At 37.5% G+C, this 24,031-nt stretch overlaps 1 protein-coding gene across 1 annotated transcript in view; it reads right to left on the reverse strand.

The window, feature by feature from the left end:
* Window positions 1-409: 409 nt before the first annotated feature.
* The window catches only part of WDR72 (WD repeat domain 72), a 132,517-nt gene continuing 108,895 nt past the window's right edge, over window positions 410-24,031 (reverse strand). Inside the window, exons 19-20 of the mRNA XM_052808918.1 lie at window positions 7,187-7,285; window positions 410-1,956 (exon numbers count right to left, since the gene is read on the reverse strand). Of these exons, the coding sequence (XP_052664878.1) occupies window positions 1,901-1,956; window positions 7,187-7,285 (155 nt within the window). The 3' untranslated portion in view covers window positions 410-1,900. The remainder of the gene's footprint in view (window positions 1,957-7,186; window positions 7,286-24,031) is intronic.

Raw genomic sequence — 24,031 nt, forward strand, 5'->3', positions numbered from 1 at the left:
GATGCTGATGCAAAGCAGTAATGTTTGTTGTGAAGGGAAATGGACTTTTCAATGCCAGTGGAAGAGTACTGCAGCAAACTAGAGGTGACTGTTGACAAGGATGTGTGGCAAAGGAGATAGCAAGGTCCCTCCTTTATTTGCCATTTGTTTTACTGTCTGCAAGGTTCCTTTAGTGTTACTAAGTTCCTGTAGTTATATTTGCAATTCTATTTTTACCTTCTTGATGTTTGCAACTCTGATTTCACCATAAAAGTTAAGAAGAGGATATATGTCAGCTGAAGACACGTTCTGCTCTCGGTTGTGTTGTACAAGTATAAATAAGTCTATGAAATTATTCCAGATATCCAGCACAATAAGTGAAATAATGAAGCCATAACACTCAACATCCAGATTGTTTAGTCACTGTAATCAAATACAAGCTTATATAAACAAAAGATATGTTTTACATAGAAAATGCCTTCTAAGAATAAGGAAAGTTGTTTCTGAAAAATACCAAATGTGTAAAACCCAGTGACTTCTCTGTTAAAAGATGTAATTTCTCTGCATGGTATTTACAATTACAGAAAAATGACATTAAGTATCTTTATCTTCTCTGGATTGCAGCCTATTTTAATGACATATTCTTTAGTAGAATAAAAACTGAAATACTACTTCTCAGAAGGCCCTTCCATTCAATGTTTCTGAAGACCTTGCTGCCATATACTGCACTTAGAGATAGGGACTCATGGGATATAAAAAAGCAGAAGAAAGAAGGTTTCACGTGTGTTTCACGTTTAACCAAATTCAAGCCATAGTATGGCAACAGAAACCTGGTTTTGTCACTTCTGCAGCGATGACATTTCCCCACAAGTAAGAAAGAGATTCATTGCCAGAGAATCTTTCCACACTGAAGAAATCTTCACTCTCCTAGTTAAGGCAGCTTATGACTAACGTAACAATTAGGAAGAATAACATCAGACCAGGATTTCCACCATAAGATACAGATCCAGAAAAGCACATCCTCAAGTCCCTTTGACTTCATTAGCACATTGACTATTGGTAATACAGAAAGTGAGCTTACTGCTCTGAGTGGTCATTATTTGTCAAACCAGCATAAATTCCCCAGAACATTAGGTGATAAATGAGTCTAATAAGCTGCAAATATTCTCCAAACATAATGATTTTTTTTAAAAGACAAAAATGTATAGCTGCTTTTCCCAGCACAAATAGAAATTCAATGAAGTATATAATTTCAGAAGAGGACTCCAAAGGGCTTCTCCAACTTCATATTGGTACTACATTTCTACAGATGATGGTGATGGCAGTATTTAAAGAAAAGGGAAACTTACATCCTAGACATGACCAGATTTATAATCAATTTCCCATGCTCTCCTGTGCACAGAACATTCTTTGTATTTTAGTTGTTTCTAAATATTCCATGCTTCATTAAAAATGTGAATTCTTCCTTTAAATGCAAGCAAATTTTCTAATTATTTCAAATGCATTTGGTTTTGCTCAGTGTTAAAATCTTATTGGTAATAAAAGTCAGAAGCAAGGAAAGAAAAAAATTTAAATTTGATGTGTGTAAAAGTATTAAAATTGATGATGGTCAAAGTTGTAAGATTTGGGATCACTACAAAAACTAGCGAAAAACTTCTATAAATAAAGAGTTGATATTTTCTATGTTAGAACTGTCTAAATTTAATTGAATAAATGTAAATATATTAACAATGGAAGTGTGAATTGAAGCCAATAAATCAGCAAATAGAAGCTGATCTTATGGAAGGTATTTCTTATGAAAATAAATTGTTAAATGTATACAATAATAAATACAACAAGACATTTCATGTCCACACCACATACATCCTATTTCTTGGCTGTTCTTGTGCATCTTCTAATTCTTTCGGTTTAGCAGGGTTTTCTAACACACCTTACAGGAGCACACCTTAGATATCCAGGGATGTGGCTTCATGTCATCTGGAAAAGAAATGTATTCATCTGGCTTAATGATTTTACAGTTTGAGGTAATAGGCAAGATTTTGTTTATAAAAAATAAGTTATTTTACAATCTTTTTATGGAGTAATAAACTCCATAATTTTGTAATGGAATGAAAAGTTTCAGCAGCGACATGCTAGTGTCAAAAAACATCACAGATCTACCTCCAGAAGACTGTTTACGTTATAACTGCTATACTACAAGAGGCAACATGGAACCAAAAACAGCTCAAGAGAATGTATGGCATTCCTCAAAACTTTTCTCCTGAACAGCCTTCTCCTTCTTCTTCCTTTTTTGTTTTAAAGGAAAACATTCCAGTGGATCAGCAGAAAGGTAATTTCTGTTTTAAATTAGTAGACTGTTTATGTTTCCTCTGCAAATATAATTTTCAAATTATATATATTTTCTTTCAGCAGAAATAATCCTACAATAGCTGTAAACAGAGGTAATAGAAAGTTATATTAATAAGGCATTATATTTTAATTCTGTCATGGCTTATCAGAATTCCACAGAAAAGCACTCTCAATCATCAGGTCTTAGCTTCATGTGCAAATACAGAAAAAGAAAACCATGCTTTTCTAGGATGCTTCATACTTGGAAATTTAGTGAATATTTCCTTTTACATTCTGGCTGTGTACCGATCAACAGCCATATAGGTGACGCAGTGCTGGTTTAAATAACATACTCTCCAGTGGGTGGAACTTGGAGCTGGTAAGTGACTATTCGATAGAGTAATTGTAACTTGCCTTATAACAAGAGAGTCACAATTTTAGTGCTGTATTTTCAAGCACACTGTTGCTAATAAGAATCTGTTGTTCTTGGTACATTCCCATTTCTATTTGCTACAGTTCTGTCTCTCTCAGACTGTATTTCAGGGACAGTCAGAGATCTTTCCCATCTCTATGCCAAGGTATGTCTAGGACAAGACTGTGAAAACTGCTTGGATTTTCACTATTATCTGTTTTACACCCAGAATTACATTCTGTCCTGAAAAGTCAAAAAATGAGGAGGGAAAAATTTCCTATGGGCAATGTTTTTGAAATGAAGCGGGGGGAAGAGATCATGAGGTGCAGAAGGGACCAGCTGACTCAGGCAGAGACTGTCTGGCTACTGAAGGCCATAAGCATATAGGGTTCTTACAATTTACATGGGTTTCATCCAAAAGAGAGAAAACACTCTAATTTCTGTCTACAGCTTCCAGCTGAAGCTTCCATTAGGGACGCTCGATTTCCTTCTATTACCAAGTGAAGTAAAGGTCTGTTGCCTACTCTACTGCAATATCTCTGTTGGGGGAAATAAGAGGCAAGGGGTATCTGTGCCTACAATGTTTCTTGTGACTCCAGCTCAAATCTATTCCTTTTTCTCATAAGAGCTGTGCTTGCAGAACCCTCCTTAGTGGGATTGCACCACGTATGAAAGCTAAGAACCTCAAGTTGTGTCAAGTCCTGTTACAATCCTCTTAGACTTTGACTGACAAAATTCACACCATTTTCAATCCCCTTAAAACCCATCTCAAGCAACACGCTTTGGACAAGATGATCTGCCCTCTGGAGGTGTGAAATTTCCACCATTGTTTGTACAAGAGAACTTGGGTGAATAGCTCAGACCTAGAAGTCTAACTTACACATCCATGTTCACTCAGTTTCAGCCTCTCTCAGTTTCCCTAAATGTGGAAAATTTGTCTGATAAAATGGAAAACACTGCTGGGAATATTTATATTAAAGAAGCACTCTAAGGGATAGTGAATTCTTAACGGGTGGTTGATATCATTAAAAGTCAAGTTCTACAAAAAGCTGTTGTAGTTCTTATCTGATTATTATGTTCAAGGCCAGAGCAGCCTTGAAAAGCCAAGGCTTTGCATGTCAAACAGAAGTAGTCCATGTGGGGAAAATGGCAGTGATAAACCTACTATTAGGCATCTGGGAGAGAAGCCCAGCATCTCCTCTGTGTGTGGGCTAAAATAGACATGAGCGACTATCACAGATAATGGCAGTTTGTAGGCACATGAAGGGAGCAACTAAAATCCATTTCACTTAGACAAGAAACTGCAGTCTGATATTTACCTGTGTCCATCACATGTGAAAAGTGTTTACTGTGAATTATCCAAGAGAAAAGTGCAGGTTGAGGGGTTTCGTTACCTATCTGAGAGTAGTTCAGATCACACATTGAACACAAGAAATCACAAGTAAATCTCAGACTGGTGTCTTGGGTAGTCAAATAGATTCCTGCTATTCATCTGAGTATATGCCTTTTTCTACAATTGCTGGAGGCCCACATCCAGAGCAGCGAGAACATGGGCAGACATATAGAAAATGTGAAAGTAAAATAAACAGAGTAAGCTTTAAGTGATTTTAGAAAATTAAGATCACTTTGAAAATAACTCAGTCTAATGTCAAGGTTAGAGACTGCACCTTTCACCATTAGAAAACACAATGCACAGATATGTCTGTTAACGGCTGGTCTATAGCCTTCCTGATTCTTGTAGAAGTCGTAATAAAGAACCTTTTCTAGGAATGGTTGGAATTCCTTGCAGGTATATTGTCATATTTTCACCTTTTCCTCACCAGAAGAGATAATAAAATCAATGTATTTCTTAACATCACTTTTGCACATACAACAACATAGTGTAAGTGAAACACAAGAGACTCTGCAAAACAAATATATAGACTTTTTAATAAAAACTTATAAATGAAGTTTGTAAGTTTGCCCAGACTTTGAATATGTGTGAGAGAGATTCTAAAGTCACAGGTTTCACCAAACCAAATGCTGACCTCCCAGGCACTGTCAAATTCCAAGATACTATTCAAAGTTAAAGCACCTGAGAAATACCAAAGAAAATCATAGCCAACTGAATGTCATATTATTGTTTCAATGTTTGCTACTAAAAGTAAGTGGTAGGTTTTAAGTAAATGTATTGTGTTACCAAATCTTTCCTTTCAAACAAGCACTTCTGGCAGAAGTGTCTTAATTTCTTATCACAGAATTTCATCTGCACAAGGAGCAATAAATAATTCATGTTCCTAGCTCTTTGTTGTGTCCCTGAACTGCACAGAGCTGGAAGGCTGACAGCTGTGTCAGGACAAGCACCAAAGATCTGACATGACAAGTGACTAACAAGTTTCTTTCAGTCTATAGTGAAAGAAGACAATGGCATAAAGTGCAAAACCGAAATCCTGAAACAAAATGAAACTGTTTCTTTCTCTTTACCTAAGTGTTTGCTATGAGCTTATTTCCGACCCATAACCTCTGGTCATTTTATAGTACTGCCCAACCCCCTTTACTCCTCACGTTCGCCTGGCCATTTACGCCTGTCCACGGATCAATATGAGCAATTCTTGGAGAAATACGATGTCTCCATGACAACCAAGCCACAAATTCTCAGTGGAAAGCAGTGAGACCAGTAGTGAAATCTCCTGAGGTTTTCAGACCTATAAGACAAGATGTCTTAAAATGCAGGAACGGACAGAAACAAAAGCCAGAGTAATTCATTGTTTATTACTAGTTTAATGATGTCAGATGGACTGAATGGAACTCAGTTTTTAAGTTTAGATGCTTTATCAACATGTATTTTTACCGGTCAATATTGACCTCCTGACAGGCTTTTATTCTTTCCATTACTTCATATAGATATGCAGAGTGCAGAATTGGATATTCAAGTTCCTATCCAAGTGTGTAGTTTGCCACACAGAATTAATTTAAGGTTAAAATTAATGTTATCTTTAAGGTACATCAGTTCTCACCTGAACACTTTAGTGCCACCTTGTTTTAATTCTTTCTCACTTCAGAACAGATCAGAACTTGGACAATCCATATTTTTGCCCATAATCATTGTTGAAGGGACTATAGACAGTTTCTAAGGAGGTGCCGTGTGCCACAGATTGTAGGTGCGGTAAGGAATTAAACTTGGCTCCTTCCCAAGTAGATTATCTATTTCTTTCTAAATCTCATGCTGGTTTCTGCTGTACAGCATTGAGTCCAAGCCTATGTGGCTTTAAAATGAATATGGATTTACAATTCATTGGTTTCAATTATTCTAACATATACTGGTGTTCATTTCTGTGGAAAAGATGAAAAGGGAATGTAGTTCAAATCAGGTATATGACAGCAGTTGAACTCCCAAGGAATCTTGGAGGAGTGGAGTGTGCTGAAATATAATCCCCCAGACATGGGTCCTATCTGGGTTCTGAGATGACTTAGGGGACCTGACATGGATTTCAGACTGCACCCTTTGACTGAAAATTAAATCTCAGCAGTGTTCCTTGGGGAAGGATCAGGGGACTGTTGGCAGCTGCCCCCTGTCAGCACAAGCTGCAAGATTTGGAAATCTCTTAACTAAGCTGACAGGCCGCAGAGACAATGAATCAAAAATATGATACACGGATCAGCACACAAAGATGCAAGAGGGTACACAGAAACCAGATAAAGCAGGGAAGGAAAATATCAAGTGAAGAAAGATGTTTAACTCTTTCACTAATGAGGACTACGTGCAGGTTACGTATATGGTGTATGTGGGTCAAGCTCACAGTTTGCTTAAAAGATCTTAGTATTTAGTCACACAGAATGTTTTTAATCAGCTGTGACTTGATACACTTTATATTTAATTGTTTCCCTTTGGGATTCATTTAATAAATTTTGTAGATGTTCCATAATGAGAAAGATAATGAAACTACATGAAGATAAATCTTTTAGTCACCAAAAAGGATGCACTTTATGGATGTTCCTGTATTTAGCTGAATCAATGTTAAGAGCCATTAAAATGAAATAATGATTGTGAGCTGATTTAAAGAAAAGAATCAAGCTATTTAACGCCACCAATTTGCTTTCCTCCAGAGATACAATGTTTGAATGTTCACTGCTACATTCAACTGCAGTATATACAGTCCTTCTAATTTTTCATAATCTCATGCTACCTTCAAAGGGTCAGACGTCGTACATATATTAAGTAAGCAGTGTAGTCCAAAACTAATTATAATGAACTAGTAGTGTCAGCTTTCTTTTTGGTCATAAAGCCTTTATCCTTTCTAAGACCTGAATTCTTGATGAAAGAGGAAAGGATAACAGCTCCACACTGTGACCCCTGGAGGTGACCATTAATTTGACATTGCAGCTGCTAAAAAGGAAACAGCGTTACAATGTGCTTTTTTAACAGACCCAAAAGCTGTGTCAGATTTATCACTTGATACTTGGTGACCATCTTTAAATGCCTCTCACCTGGACTCTCAGACTCTTCCAAGACACATCTGTCAGGCATATCCTCCACATCTTGGAAGTTTGCCGAGTTTGAGCTCTTGTCATGCTTCAGCACACTGACTGGAGCAATGAAGAATAAAAACAGGGGGAGAGAGAAATGTAACGTATTCAGAAACAAACACTTGCTGATTTTCTGCAGAGCTTTCAATGATGAAGACATAATTTGTAAACACAAATAATAGATTGAAATAAAACAGAAACTCAAAGTACTTATATGCAACCATAGCACAGTTGAAAAATCTATAGACAAGAATTCATTCAGAGAGAACTTCGAGGCATCAGCTTAAATGTGATCCCTTTGAAGTAAAAAAACAGTTTTTTCTTATAGAATCCTAAAATAATAAAATAATTTAGAAGCCATAAAAAGCTTTTGTCTGTTTCACCAGAGAAGCCAGTAAACAATATAAAAGATCAATTAGGTGGTTTTGTAATTACTAGAGTCATTCACCAGGGAGAGAAATGGTGTTCATTTTAAGATGAAAATATGTAGTATATAACAAGCTAGAATGTGTCATAAAATTAGTGATAATTCCAAAGTACAGTAAAAACCAGACCGAGTTTTTCCTAATATCTAGAAAACTAAGCGAGGTTCCAAACTTCCATGTGGATGGAGATACCAATGGCTATACACAACCTCAGCGTAGTTTTGTCCTGTTTTCAAAACAAGAAATTTCTTCCCTTATAACTTTTGATGTTTGTTTTTTTTTTTAACCAAGTGAATATTTGCTGAAGGATTACTTAATTCAAACACCCATTTAATTTTTCCAAAATTATGAGTGAATCAACAAGGCTTCAGGGCATTATTCAGACAGGAAGAGCTCAAAAGAGACATATTCCTCTTCAGTGCTCTATGTTTTCCATCGGTTTGCAGCTATTGATCCCAGGTCGCCAAAAGGTTCCATCATTCTCGACTTCTGCACCTACGCAGACTCCATTTGAAGCAATCAGAGCTTCATTACAATTGTGGAATTAGATCCTTGAAAATGCAATATTAAATCATAATAAATAATAAAATCTATGAGTGACACTGTGCATTTCCCCTGAAAAAAAAAAAAGCCAGTAAATTTTGCTTAAAAAATCTGCCTTGGATGGCAACTAGCCAGTACATAAAACCCTGCCCAGGTAGAGCAGGAACACTGGTTAAATTTCTAAGCTTACAAAAAGCCAGAGGCTTTTCTCAGTGGTCAACTTATCCACACGAAGAGGAGTTTTAGTTCTTGTCTCTGCCATGAAAGTGTTGACATGATAATATGCATGAGGTGAGTTGACACTGAAGAACAACTTACAATAAATAACAAATGTTCTTGTTCACACATGAAAACGCTATGATATGTGCAAGAAGAAATGTCTTCAAAGATATCTGTGCTCTTTGATTTTTACAACATTTAAATAATTTTCAAATACACTGACTGAGGGTCAGGATTCCCACTTCAACAAAGAAAAATTGGAAAATACGATGCGCCAAGTGATAGATTGAGTCATTACAGCTGCAGGAATTTAAAAGTCAGAACTACTCTGAAGTAGAGCAATAGGAAAATTTCCAACAGAGTATACAGTGAGAAAAGGGAGCAAACAAAACGTATGGCTATGCCTCTGCAGAGAAAGAGAAAAATCACAAGACCTGTCCTCTCTGAAAAACATAGCAGTGACCAAAAATTCACCATCAGCCTTTCAAAACGAATGGTGTGTTTTCACCCAGTAAAGAACTCTCATAGTGAACCAAGGAGGGGAGATGCTTTCACAGCACCAAGCATCAGGCCCGGTCAGGAGGTGGCAGGTACTACCCTTGCTGAAAGTTTGGGCTGTAGTTGCTCTTGAATGGGACTAGGACAAACGTGTTCAAGCGCTCTCCCTCTGTCCCAGACCATGTGAGCATAAGTCATATAATTCAAACTAACCTCCTTGATTTTACAACAAAGCAGAGCTGAGCAGTATTTCTAGGGAAGGTACCAGATTAGGCTGAGAAGTAACTCAGAACATAATGAATAAAAGACAGCTAGAAGCAGGTCCATACACTGGTGAGATACATCAGAAGGAAGGCGTGAAGTGAACAGGAAAGAAACCAAGACAGGCCAGCAAGATCCTTGGACAAAGCAGGAGGATCTCCAGTTGATATGCTTGAGTAGAGATTGCAGAGATTTGGGGAGATTTGGGAGAAGATGGAGACATTGAAAGCCAAGAAATACAAAAATGAGAAAAAAAGGATCACAGGCAGAGCTGATATGGCTGACAAATGACAAAAAACAATGATGAAACGCTCGTGCTAATAGCTGGTGGCAAGGAGTCATTAGGAACAGTTTAAAGGGAGTGGAAGGCATGGATGGAAAGAGTTTTCACAGGAGCAGCGAAGCAGACCTCTAGTCAACTTGTGTAAGAAGAGCTGTCGGAGAATGAGGTTCAGCAGGAAAAAGTGAAGGGAGGAAAGCGTGTATGTCAGAAAACCAGGAGACAGGCTGGGACAGGTGAGGATCAGGTCACTGGTGGGAGTGAGTGATGTGTATCTTAGCCTTGGCCTTACTCAGAAGTACACATACCTCCCTAGACAAAACTCAGGCAAATAAACTTCACAATACCCTAGTTTATGAAGTTACATAATAAGTGTATGCAGTGAGCAAGAAAGAGACCTTCAGATCTTTCTTTTTTAAACCATCACATGTTATATGCTCAATTTGAAGAGGAAGGTTCCTTAAAAATATCATAAAAGAACAAAGGGAATTGGAAAGTTAAAAATAAGGAAAGAACAGCCTGGCCCAAATAAAGAGTGAAAGTGAAAAATGGCATTATGTAATCATGAAAAAAACCCAAACAACTTTAACAATGACACCTACTTTACTGTGTTTTCCCTTAGGGGAACAGGATTTTAAGTTCAAATGTCAATAAGGGAAATATTGTTCTGAATTGCTTATACCTAGGACGCTGATCGAATTTAAGTTATTTAAACATACACAGTGTGATCTTTATTCATTCTGAGGATACTCTGTCCTACTTTGGGTTTAAATGGACCTTAAAATTACTTTTGCTTCTATTTGAAAGCTAATTTGTGTAACCAAAGTGATTTAAATGTCTGGAGTATAAATAAGCCCCAAATCTACAAGTCAGAGAAAAAGTTAAGAAATGACAGTTTCTGATATAATAACTCTTAATGATATTTTCTTTCTATTCAGTGAAATACACTTCAATTATTACATGGACAGTAGAAAATACCTTTGTTAGCAGGGAAGTAACGTAAAAGGACAGATTTCATTGGGGCAAATGACCTTGAACTTAGCATATAAAAATGACATAAATCTTCATTGTACAGTCTTGAGAATTGTGGTAATTTTTTCTGATATATCTTAATAAGCTCTTAAGAGTTGTTTACTGAACTTCATACCCATTCTTTTACATTATTGAAACAGAAAAAGACATTAAAAAAAATAGGTATGGAATTCAGAATAGTAAAAGAATGTCATAAGATCATAGTACTGAATGAAACATTTATGTAAATATTTTAAAAATATTTCAAATTCCAAAAATAAAACCAAGTGATTTCCAAAAAGAGATCACAGATTGATTGGTGATCAGTCTATGAAAGAACAGTCTTTGTGTGAATGAACTGTTCAATGATAAGTTATTCTTTATGAATATACACTAATCACTAATTACAGCAACTACTCACCACTATCATTTATTTCTACATGTTCTGTTTAAACTCTGAAAAGCCTTGTTCCACCCTGGAAATATTACACACTGAAGTCTAAATAACCTGCTCTGCATACCAATTTTCAGAGGGCAGACACATTGGAGAAAGAAGTGTGCATAAAACAGGTGAATAAACCAATTAGCATTTTCTGATAAGATGCCTTTGTTATTGGTAAGGTGGATTAGTAACTTAAAGACAGTCTGTCTGCAGAGAAAACAAGAACTTATTTGTCATTCAAAACAAGCAGATAGGGCAACAAAAAATATTTTTCAATCAAAAATATTAGGCAAGATAGACTATAGGACTATTTAAGGTCCAATACAGAGCAGAAAGCAACCTGAATCTAAATAGAATTGCATGAAAAAAAGCTGTAAAAGAAAAAAAAATGGTGGTATTTTTTAATTTTCGTAAATGGATAAAACCAATCATGCTGCAGTGCCACTTCTGGGATGTATGGGATCTACTGGCACTTACCATATTATACCTAAGAAGCTTGATGGAGAGCTGGGCAATAAATGCTTTGAGTACTATTTTTAAAAGCACATTTCGTAGATATCATAAAAAGCATAAGAACAGCTGTACTTCCTGAGACCAAACATCATTAGTGTAAGAGTCCAACAACCATTCAGTAATACTTCACCAGAAATTTCTCCTAAACTCCAATTTGAAACTTGGGAATTCCAAAACTTTTTTTTTTTTAAATATTTAATAACTCACAGTAGATTTCTGTTCCACAAACTTCTCCAGTTTTCCCTTAAAGACATAGAATTTTCACATCCTTAACATTCTACACCCTAACTTGCCTTAACATGGCAAGCTCCCTTATTTTACCACATAGGTAGGCATCTCCTTTTGTTTGTTTGCGCATGTCCCTATTAGCTTAATGTGAAACTTATTCTTGTATGAGAAAAGGCTTGTGTAGGAGCCCTGCACACTCTCTCCATGGTGCTTGTGATTTAACAGTCCTTTGTTTTATCCTCTTTCAACCATCTCTTTTCCAGGTGGAGGATTACTATCCTGCTTAGCTTTTTCCATGTATTTTGATGCCAACCTAAAAGGCTACAATTATTTCACTAATATTATAAGAAATGCAGAAAACGTTCACAAAATAGCAAGTGAAATATTAGCAGCACTCACCACAATCATCTAGAAACAGAAAAAGCAGATAACGAAGTTACACCAGCCAGTATGGAGCACCCATCCTGCCATTAGGGTGACAGCACTCTCCGCCGAGGAGCGTGCCAGCAGGCAGGGAGTCAGAGAGGCTGGGGATGTGCCTGCCCTTGATGGCACCAGTGCCGAGTACAGCACAAGGATTACTTCACAGGTTTTACAGGTGATACTCCTGTTTACAGAGCCTGGTATGGTGTTTGCCTTTGTTGCCACAGCATGAACACTGTTGACTCATGCTCAGCTTGTGATCCAGATTCTTTTCTGAGAAACTGTTACCTTGCTATTTCTTCCCCATCCTGTCTCTTTGCAGAAGATTAATCCTACCTCAGCCTAGGTCCTTGCTCTCGTTCTTATTGAATTGAACCCTATTTTTTTTCCAGACCATTTCTCAGGCCATATAAACCACTAATTCATCTCACTGACAGAAGGCATCAGTTGTTGGTCATTTCATAATTTTTAGTGTCATTTAAAAAAACCTGCACTGATGTATGTAGTTGTCATTTAATTGAGAATGGCTGGTTGTTATCTTCTGATGATTAAGTATCACTCTGGCCCAGTTTCCAATACATTTTAATTTTAAAAAGAAAGATTAAGAAATTAACCTGAAGAAACATGTTATTATTCTAAAGTGAATGCTGCAGCATATGGAAGTTGGAACTGTCCTTGAAATAAGCTAGTATGGAACAAGTCAAACTGGAAGCTACAGTAATTTAAATCCATTACTTTGAATGCAGAAGTAGGACCTAATATTACATTGCAGAGCTCAGTTTGCAGAAATATTAACCCATGCACCTGGAGAAGCCTGAGCTTGCTCTTGCACTCTGTGAAGTCACACGCAAACGAAGCTCATACCACTCACTAAGTGAATTGAAACTGAAGAACATTTTTCCTTCTGTAAGTAAGCGTGAAATTTCTTCTAAGGTTTTTATATATTTTAAATTAAAAAACTCCTGAAACTCCATTTTCCTCCCTCCCCATATGTATAAGGACAGCATTACTCTAGACAGGAAAACTGAAATTTTCAGTGATTCTCTTCCCAATATACCTTGAAGTTTTATTCACCCAGACGGACTTCCCTACTTCTCTCAACTAAAGTATAATGGCATGTAACAAATTATGCTCTCAAAGGACATCCCATTTTTGTTTCATTAGTGCAATGAAACATTCACTCAATTTTAAAGCAGTTGTCTTGATCTTAGTTGTGATTTATACCAGAATCTGTCCAAGTATTCTGTGTAGTATATATAATAAAACACCTAAAGAGTTAAATCTGTCTCAGTGGCTTCTGCTGCAAGAAGTAAAACACTTTCCTATAAAATTCCACACAATGTTTACTGCACAGATCTGAAGCATATGCTTCTGTAAAACTTAGGAGGATTTAAAAAAGGAAAATGTAACCCCAAACTGTCTTTAATTAATTCTTCTATCATTATACACTGCTTTTTCTTCTTGATGTCCTCTCTGGCTAGAAAGCTCAAATTTCTTTTTTCCAATTTCCATAAATGTCTGGTAGTGCATATTTTAACCAAACATGGTGTAAGACTGAAATATTTGATCCAGTTTGATGAACATTATTTATCCCTCTCATTATTTTTTTTCAACCAGTAATTGGGAGGCAATAGAAAAAATATTTTTACAGGAATTAGTAAAGAAGGCCAAATTTCAGTTCTGGTAGTTACTAGGTAATTTGTTTCTTATTTTAATTAAAGTATATAGCATCTCCTCACCTGCCCAATTTTCTAAAACTATATAGCAAAATTCCCCCCTGGTTTCTGTACATTAGATCAATGGTGTGGGAGAGTACATATTGCAAATATGACTGCCTGTCAGTGTACCAGTAGCTTTCATAAAAACAACAAAAAAATAAATACTTCGTATTTTAAAAATCGCATTATTGGACAGTATTGACATTATTATTTTCATGACAGTAGATTGATTTGGTATTCAAGTCTAAAATCATTGATCGGGGAATTTTCAGAGGATTCTGCTTCAGTCCATTTCTGTGGAGGGATTCTGGCTGTAGATTGCCTCAATTTGCTTTTAAAACCAAAATGAAACAAAAGTGTGCAGCACAGTTATGACACTGACATACTCCTGTGCATAATATGAGTGTTATAGCTTGCATACTCTTCCCTTCTCTCGATCAAAGCTGTCCAAATAGCTGAATTCATGGGAAAAAATATACACAGAGCCTTTTTATTAACCTCTTCTGGCCAGATTATTGTTATTCTTTTGCATTATGGCCTTAAAGATGTATTACTGATAGGGAGGTAAAGCCAACTGCAGCACAGCATGACTCTGCTGAATGGCTGCTGTATGTAAGTGGAAGTACTTATTTCCAAGACATTTCTGTGATGCTCCCTACTGTTAAAATGTTATCTGACTTTAAAAGATTTTCAGTTCAATTGTAAGCAATAAGTAAACTCAGGCAGTACAGTACTGTATACTGAAGAGTTTCACTAGCTGGTCAAACGGCATTATTCCAAGAAACTAATGTTGTATAGGACTGCTTCCTGGTGGCTGAGACCTCTGATTGGCAAAAGACAGTGGACTTTTCAGTCAGCAAGCTAGTTACCCATGGATGTGGCTCAAGGCTGACACACAGATTGACTGGTTCACACTAATTTACTTCACACAGATTCCATTTATCTCCTAGAAGATCCCCTGGCAGCAGCTTATAATGGCATATCCTAGGATGCCTGCCTGCATGAGTTTTTAAAGCGGCAGAGCTTGATGAATCTAAGTCCAGAAAACAGTTCACAGATTGAGGACTAGGTGCAATCAAAAAACATCAAGTAGCACAGCTGGGACTTGCTAGCTTGCTTGACTGGTTTGAGCAGCTGAGCATTAACTACGCTTGCTTTCCTGCTGGCAGCCCTGTGTCACTAGGACAAATCGGAGCACTACCTGACAGAAAAGAAAAGAAAAGAAAAGAAAAGAAAAGAAAAGAAAAGAAAAGAAAAGAAAAGAAAAGAAAAGAAAAGAAAAGAAAAGAAAAGAAAAGAAAAGAAAAGAAAAGAGAAAATTATTGCATTGCATGGATACTATTAACAGATGCAGGAAAAACTCATTAGAACATTTAATCTTTATGCAGCTCCAGGATTATCAAACTAAGTAACATTCTGGTTAGCAAGTTTTGAGGCTAGGAATCTGAAAATTTCTTTTGTTCATGCTAACAGTTCCTAGGAAAAAGACCTGAATAAAACTAAAGCTGTTTCCATTTCTTTCCCATTGAAAATAAGACTATATTCAATCTAGTAATACATGTACAATGAAAAATAGTTACCAATATACTGGGTTTTACGTTATAAAAAGCTGAGGTACAGGTCAATGCAGTTCCTTGCCTCCATAGAGAACAACAGACTTCAATAGGTGCAAGCTTATAAATTGTATTTTTAAAAGGAGTGAAAATACAGGCTTACACCATAGCTCTCCAAATTCAGATAGACAGAGACTATTCTTTAAAGTCCTTCTCAGAAAGGAAGCAAAATTTCATATTATTAGACAATAACATTTGACAGAAAATGTATTGTGAGAGATCCAAAGCACATTTAGTACTTAGGAGGTTAAAGACTCAGCTGTAGTGCTAGCTGATGAAAAAGTAGGATTAAGGCTTTAGTATGAGTCTTGACATGATCATGTTGTCTGCCTGCTGTCTTAAGCTTCGAAAAACAGCTGGGATCATCTTCTTATAAGCTCCAACTCAAAGATGTTTAAGCAGTTCCCAATCCAATTAAACAGAGGTAAATATAAGGAAGGGCCCTACTGAGCCCAATCATCTTATTTTTTTAATGAAAAACAGCATAATTGCAGGTTACACAACTCCTTAATCTCACTTTAAACCTAACAGACTGCTGCCTTATAGTGCACATGGCAGGCCCAGTTAACCCAAGCATTCTGTATTGGTGTGCTTAATTTTTGATCATTATCCTTTATTATGTTACTTGTAATCCTAAAAGCCTATGATTGTGTCCAGATATTTGGCAAGGATTGTACCTGGATATACAGGGATTCCTCTTCTAAGAGTAATGGATTAATTGGATAGTACTGTATGACTAGTAGATGCTTTGTAGTGAAACTGCTGTGCAGTTTTTAATTTGTGAAGTCCAGTTCCTTCTTATTCTGTCCCTGTCCTTTAAACAAATTGCCTTTTTGAACATTAGCAGTGCTGATGTAGTAACCTATCTATTCTCACCACTAACATGACAGTACTATAGAAATAACCTTGCCCTACAGAGTGGGCTGCTTGCTAAAATCCTCTTCATAAAAATTAATAGAAAATACAGAAATCCTGTTTTTCAGATGGAATTGCGTGTTCAATTTACAAGTGGCTATCTCACGCACATGACCCAATCCTAGCATTATTACTTCAAGGCTTCGAGCATTAGGCCACTTATTTTCCATACAGTCAAAAGATTTTTGAGGCGTGCATATGTGATCATATTGTGCCAAGGTATGTATTTTTAAAATTATTACAGTTAATACCATAAAAGCAAAAATCCACATATGTAATCCTTCTACTTTGTCCTACAAATATGCACAAGGACATTCTCCAAGGATGTAAAAGCAAAATCTCATCAGGGACTACTTCAAATATAGGCTCCTCATGCCTGTAAGAGCAAGAAGGAAATGTAAATGATCAGGAGCGAACTGTTTGCAGTAGCTGTGTTACATTATGCATGATTCTTGGCTGCAGAGGATTTAATTAATGATTTCCAGTTACATGGTTAAGATTTGTAGTGAACTGGTATTTAGGGCAGAAAACTAGCATCTGACAAATTTATACCATTTTGTATTTTTTCCCAAACACCAGCTACTAGGAGTTGCTGTCCCTTTTTTGTGTAGCTGGAAATCTATTTTGCATATATGGACAATGATTCTGGGCCGCGTTACAGAAGCATGAATCTAGATTAATTTTAAGGCAGCTACTCTCTTGATGCAATTGAGAACAAAATCTGGACTTTGCTATTCTACGAATTAATGAGCAATATTTGTTGATATGTATAAGTATCAGAAAGGTGCATTGTTGAACTGATGGATGATACATAATTATATTGGTAATGAATGTGGACCATCTGTTTCAGTTACTACAAAACAGACACAGGTTTGGGAAACAGACTCTCCCCTTTTAGCACCACAGGATATATCTCCAGAAAACAAATGTGGCACTCCCTCAAATGTGGCACTCCCTCAAATGAGTAGATAAGGAAGGAGCTGTGAAGTACTTAATGGATAAAAGATGATGCCTGTCTAGTACTGCACCTTCACTCCATTCACCTACACTCAACTTTATTCTTCAGGCCATCAACAAGATGTATCTGTAAGTGGACAAAAGAGCCTGGACCCTCCACTTTGACATGGGTAATGAGCAGGTAAGACAGACACTACAGGCACTTCCAAGAAGATGGGCATCTAAGGAGGTGACTGACAAGTGTCTCTGTGGTTCAGAGGCTGTGTGAAACCACATGTGAGAGGAATCAGAAAGCATGGTTCCAAAAAATGCAGATGATCTGCTGATAGGTGAGACATGGTACTCTTGTACTCCATTATGAAGGCTGGTGAAACAACATTACATTCACTGGCTGTATAATCATGGTAGCCAAGTCACTGGTTAGAATTTGATTTTTTTTGTTGATGTCTGATCGTTAGTTTCTTGTTAATTCTGAAAGCAAAGATTTCTATTGCTTTTTGCAATATACCTAGTCAAAAGTATCTGGGATATCCTTATTTAGGTATTCTGAAATCTACCTGTTGCGGGATGTTGGGGTTTTGTGCACATTTATATTCCAATTCACACATAGAAAAGGTAGGCATACACTGACTATTTAGAAACGATCTAGTCCTCCACAAGAAATTCCATATGGAACTGTCCTACCTGGCTCCTACAGATACTTCAAATTGTATTGCTGGTATTCTTCTCTTTTAATGGTTGATTTGTTTCTGTTACTATATGCTTTCAACTACCAGCTTCTCTGCACAATCAGAGGTGAATCTAGGGATGGTCCTATATATCCCTCTACATATGGAAGGATAAAAACAAATTTAGTGTTTCAGGAAACAAAACTACCAGTTCAGGAGATCACTAAAGGTTGCACTCCAGCTTGTAAGATGAGTGAAGTGGAAGCGCCAAAAGGGCTCCTGCACAAAAAAGGTACAAATGTGCAGCAGCACCTTGATTGCAGTTTCAAAAGCACAGTGGGATGGCTATAGCATAATTAACAGAAAACACAGCATTCTTGTAAAATAAATCACAGAGTGCTCACTCCCTGCTCAGGGCACTGAGTTCATCTCTGTGTTAACTAAGTGCACTTTTATAAAAAGCAATAGAGCTGCCCTTGATTTACCACAGCCTGAATTTGGCCAAAGTGCCTGAGATGAAGCAAGCAGTATAGAAATTCTAATAGATATGTAAAAAACATCAGAACAGTGTATTGGGTTTGTGTGGCAAGGTTTTGGTAGCGGGGGGGGGGTGGCTTCTGTGAGAAGCTGCTGGAAGCTTCCCGTGTCTGACAGAGCCAATACCAGCCAGCGCTAAGATGGACCCACCACCAGCAAAGGCCAAGCCAATCAGCGATAGTAGTAGCACCTCTGGGATAACATATTTAAGAAGGAAAAAAAGTTGTGGGGCACACAGAAACGGCAGCTGGAGAGAGGAGTGAGAACATGTAAGAGAAACAACCCTGCAGACACCAAGGTCATTGAAGAAGGAGGGGGAGGAGATGCTCCAGGCACCAGAGCAGAGATGCCCCTGCAGCCTGCAAGGAAGACCATGGTGAGGCAGGCTGTCCCCCTGCAGCCCAAGGAGGTCCACGGTGGAGCAGATATCCACCTGCAGCCCCGGGCAGGACCCCACGCCAGAGCAGATGGGTGCCCAAAGGTGGCTGTGACCCCGTGGGAAGCCCGCGCTGGAGCAGGCTCCTGACAGGACCTGCAGATCTGTGGAGAGACGAGCCCACGGAGCAGGTTTTCTAGCAGGACTTCGGACCCCGTGGGAAACCCATGCTGGAGCAGTGTGCTCCTGAAGGACTGCACCCCATGGAAGGGACCCATGCTGGAGCAGTTCGTGAAGAACTGCAGCCCATGGGAAGGACCCATGTTGGAGAAGTTCATGGAGGGCTGTCTCCTGTGGGAGGGACCCCACGCTGGAGCAGGGGAAGAGCGTGATGAGTCCTGCCCCTGAGGAGGATGAAGCGGCAGAGACAACGTGTGATGAACTGACCATAAACCCCATTCCCCATCCCCCTGTGCTGCTGGGGGGGATAGGTAGAGAATCCAGGAGTGAAGTTGTGCCTGGGAAGAAGGGAGGCGTGGAGGGAAGGTGTTTTGAGATTTGGTTTTATCTCTCATTACCCTACTCTGGTTGATTGGTAATAAATTGAGTTAATTTTCCCCAAGTTGAGTCTGTTTTGCCCGTGATGGTATTTGTGAGTGATCTCTCCCGTCCTCATCTCGACCCACAAGCCCTCTGTTATATTTTTCTCTCCCCTGTCCAGCTGTGGAGGGGAGAGTGATAGAATGGCTTTGGTGGGCACCCGGCATTCAGCCAGGGTCAACCCACCACAAACAGATATTGTAGAAATAAGATGACTTTCCGTAACTATGTTCAAAAGAGCAGAAGACAAGTTCACTTTCACCATAATGTAACTGGCACTCTGGAATCTACCTAATCTTTTCCAAAATAACCCAAATAAACTCTCAGCTCTAAAATAAAGCCTCAGCCTTCTTAGTCCAATGATTTGAGACTGCACAGGTATAGTACAACAGTATACCCAATTTCAGTGATTAATTAAATGTACAAAGCCCACTGAAGCTCACAGGCACCCCAGTCTTTGCACATCCTTTATCACAGCCAAATGACAAATGCAGGTGAGCTTCTAGCTATAAACTGCTCCCACAGCCTGATGCTTTTTCCAGAGGGGAATAGCCTGCCTCTACCTCTACAAGGTACCAAGAGAGCTCCACTTTACGTTGGTACGTTGCTACAGAATTGCAAGAATTCTTGTGGCAGTATACGAAAGAATACCTACAGTGCATGTAGCCTATTGGACTTCAAAAGTACGCAAACAGATTTGCTGTTTGTGTAAGGCATTTAGTACCTAGGTTTGTTAATTCACTGAGAGACACTCTTTGTTCACAGGAAAAACTAAAAGACTAAAGAAGAGATAAAAAGAATTCTATCACTGTGAAGAGTTAAATACAGGTTTACAAAATTAGGATCACAGCAGTATTACCATATTGTATTATTAGAAAACACATTATCTGTATCTATCTGACACTTTTACAGTTGCATTCACAGCTGCCACTTCAGGCTCCATTCCAAAGGAAACACTCAGTCATTCAGAGCTGAAGGAAAGTGAAAATGTAGTTTAGAAGAAGCAACCACTTGGTTAGTTTTAGTCCATGAAGACAGCTATTGAGTGCAAATGAATAGTCAGGGCTCACTTGCCTTGTTGCCTTATTTTTTATTCTTGCAGTGCTACCCACTAAAGAGCAGATTTTTCTTTTATTAGTTTCTTTGGGAAGGCACACTCTTTTGGATGTATGTTCATTTTCTTTCCTTTACTTTTCACTTCTTAAGAAGCTTCACTTAACACTCAATGTAAAGACAACAGAGGGATTGTCCTTTCTCTTTGTTCATTTAGTTCTAGCACTTAACCCTACTCAAGGATAGGAATAACGATGGATGCATGTAAAGACATGTCAATCTCTGAGCGGGTAAATGTTTGTTAAAGGAGGAAGATAAAACGTTTTTCACCAATCTACTTAGTACTGTTTTCTATACATTTTTCTTCTCATTTAATCTCTGCAGTATTATTGTACAATTGTATTTGACTTGTAACTAGCAGCCTTAGTTTCTTTCATCTACAGTAATGGCATGCCATTCTCCGCATTTCTCCAATCTAAATTTTAGAACCTTTGAAACATTTTTATGATACTATGAAACATATCCTTGATATGAACACACACCTTCTGCAAAGTATCTTTCATAGACACATAACATTCATAATATGTGGAAGGAGGAATGACGAATGCCTTTTTTCACTTCATAAAGTACACTGGGATATGTGCTAGAGTGTTTAGCAAGTGTTAAGATAGAAGGTGTTTCTCAAACTGTCACATATGGTGAATATTTATTATACCATGATTATAATAGAGTTTGCACAATAATAAAGGCTGGAGTAGGACCTGGGTTTAACTCACATGTAATTACTTGTTTGGGAGCATGGTGTGCACTTAGAAGCAAACAAAAATCATGTATAAAATTACAGAATACCTGCAAGATACAGATATTACTTATGAACAAGAGAAACTCTGCCCTTCAAACTCTGCACAGAGCTAAGTACTATCCTGTAACGTTAGCCTGCGTTTCATTAATATCCAATAGTTTTGTTTAATTTTTGGTTAAAAAATGCCTAACCACAAAAAACCTTAATGTTGCATCAAGACAGCTATAAAGAGTACAAGACTGTTATTAAAAGCTAAGGAATTTGTTGAAAGAACTGCTACACTGTGTTATAACTCTCCCCACAACAACTAGGCTCCCAATTTCCCATACTTAGAAGAAAACACCTAATTCTAACCAAACATTATGTACTCCTTGACATCTTACCAGTACACAATTATTTTTTTCTGCTACTGGAAATACCAAAAGAGAATAGCTGATAACCTTATTGAACGCCAATTTATGACAGAGCTGCACTTACAAAGACAACTAACTATAGGTATTTGAAATACTACAAATAAACTATTCACAACAATTTGAGTATCTCTACGAATCCAGATGTTCAGGGGGCCTTGCATAATTTTTGTTCAGTGCCTGCTTGTTTAAAGTACTTCTCTTAGTTTATGCATATATGGTTGGCTGTATTTCAGATATGTATACATTCTGTTACTTAAAGAATATGTATTTTACAGCAATACTTAACAAACCATAAATTTACTACAGTATTACTAGAGAAAATTCATTTCTATGAAAGCTGTATATTCACAATATATTGTTGAAGTATATATTGCATTAATACTCCACTGTGCTTATAAACGTTAATATAGGTTATTTGTTTATTACTATGTCAAGGTTATTCATCATATGCAGTGTCAGAAAGCACAAGCTGACATCTCATATTGTCTGCTTCAAGGGCAAAACCAACGTGACCTTTGGCTCCTTCTTTTCAAAAGGATGAAATCATTCCAGAGGAATAATGCTGAACTGCACAGCTCCCTTTAAGAATCAATCTGCCATTTATGGTTTCCAATTTTCCATATTGTAGTATGGCTTGTTAAGATTTGATGGCTAATTTTCTCTTCAAAGTTTAGTGTTCTAAAATTCAAAAAATATTTTCCTAATTGTAATTTCATTTATGCTTTCTATTTATTCAACATAGAAAGAAAATTTCAAATCATCAGTTCTTTGTTAATTTTGCCAGGGTCCTTCTTGATTCTGTTTGAGACTGAAACCATGCTGGCCAGTGATTTCCTAGATCTAGGTCGTGTTGGTAAGCAGAAAAGATTTTGAAAATATTTCGGACTCTTAGTATTTTTTATTTCCAGAATCTATTATAGTCTCCAAGAAAACCATCTCTGTATTTCTTGGCTTTTCTTTTACAGTTCTTCTAAGTTCTCCTATACTCAACTGATACATGTGCGCAGCTGAAGGGGGAAATATAGTTACTACTCAAAATATACTGACTATGTATATCAAATATATAAGCAGTGAAAAGGAATGTATTCAAAAGAATGGGAGTGGTAAAAATGAGAGGTCATCTGTTAACTATGGAGCTCTGCCTTTAGCTGTCTCAGTACCACAAAAGTGGGAAGTAGATGCACAATTTGAAGCATGAATCAGATGTGAAGCTACATGTGTTATTTCACAAGGATGACAAGGTATACACATAGTCTTGAAGCATACATGCATTTGTACAGGCAAGTCTTCAAACTTCATCAACCTCAAAGTGAGTACATTTTTGGAGAGAGAGGGATGAGATTCACATGAATTGGTAATTATATTATCTGTGCATGATACTGATTTCACTATAGAATTCAACCAAGGAGAATGCAGCATTCTTTGACCTAGCTGATAAAAGGTCAGAAAGCAATTTTGAATAATAAATGAGACCTGCTGACCTCATGACCCAAGTCTGGCAGGGTCAGCAGCAGCCCTCTCACCAGATGCTGATGGCAGATATACAGACGCAGACAGCTCAACTAATGAGCTTCCTCGATAAGGGTTTTAGATCCAGTCACACTTAAGTGCTATGCAGTATATAAAATAAACTTACAAATAATCTGTGCCATAAAAAATTAAAGTGATATTTATAGTGAGGTGTAATATGACATACTTTGTAATTCTCAATGCGGCAATTATTTTACTGCTTCTCCTAGATGGCCTTTAACCACAAAATATAATACCTGACTAACATTTCCTTTAAGGTCTTTTCTCTTCACGTTTATATGGTTCCTATTCAGTGGATGTACTTTGAAGAGATATAGTTTGATAGTACATTTGTTTGGCACCTCATTTAATACAAGTCAACAAAAATTACTTTTAAGAGAAGTTTATCTTATTTGAATTCAAGCTAACATATTCCTTCCTCAGTGAGTAAAAGACAAGCCTAGAGCATGCAAGGCCAAGAATGATTTTCTCCTGATCACTTCACAAACAGTTCCACTCAGGAAGAGTTACAAAGTAGATGGTTCATGAAGAAGAGAGGGCAGTATACTAGAATTCATTCTCTCACCCACTGTTAGATTTCACTGTGCAAATGGTGTAGGGTCACTACTCCATTCCAGGCCTTGGAAATCCTGAGTTTTGACTTCACCCTGGGTGCTGGGTCTAAGCTCCACAAACTGCCATCTCATTCCTCAGGTATGCTACAGCTGTTTGCATGAATTTGCAGAAATATACATGTTTTCTTACGTTCTGCATGAATTAGCAACATAAGGCCAAATTTATA

This window comes from Harpia harpyja, chromosome 14, assembly GCF_026419915.1.
Source record: "Harpia harpyja isolate bHarHar1 chromosome 14, bHarHar1 primary haplotype, whole genome shotgun sequence".
NCBI classification, from domain to species: domain Eukaryota; kingdom Metazoa; phylum Chordata; class Aves; order Accipitriformes; family Accipitridae; genus Harpia; species Harpia harpyja.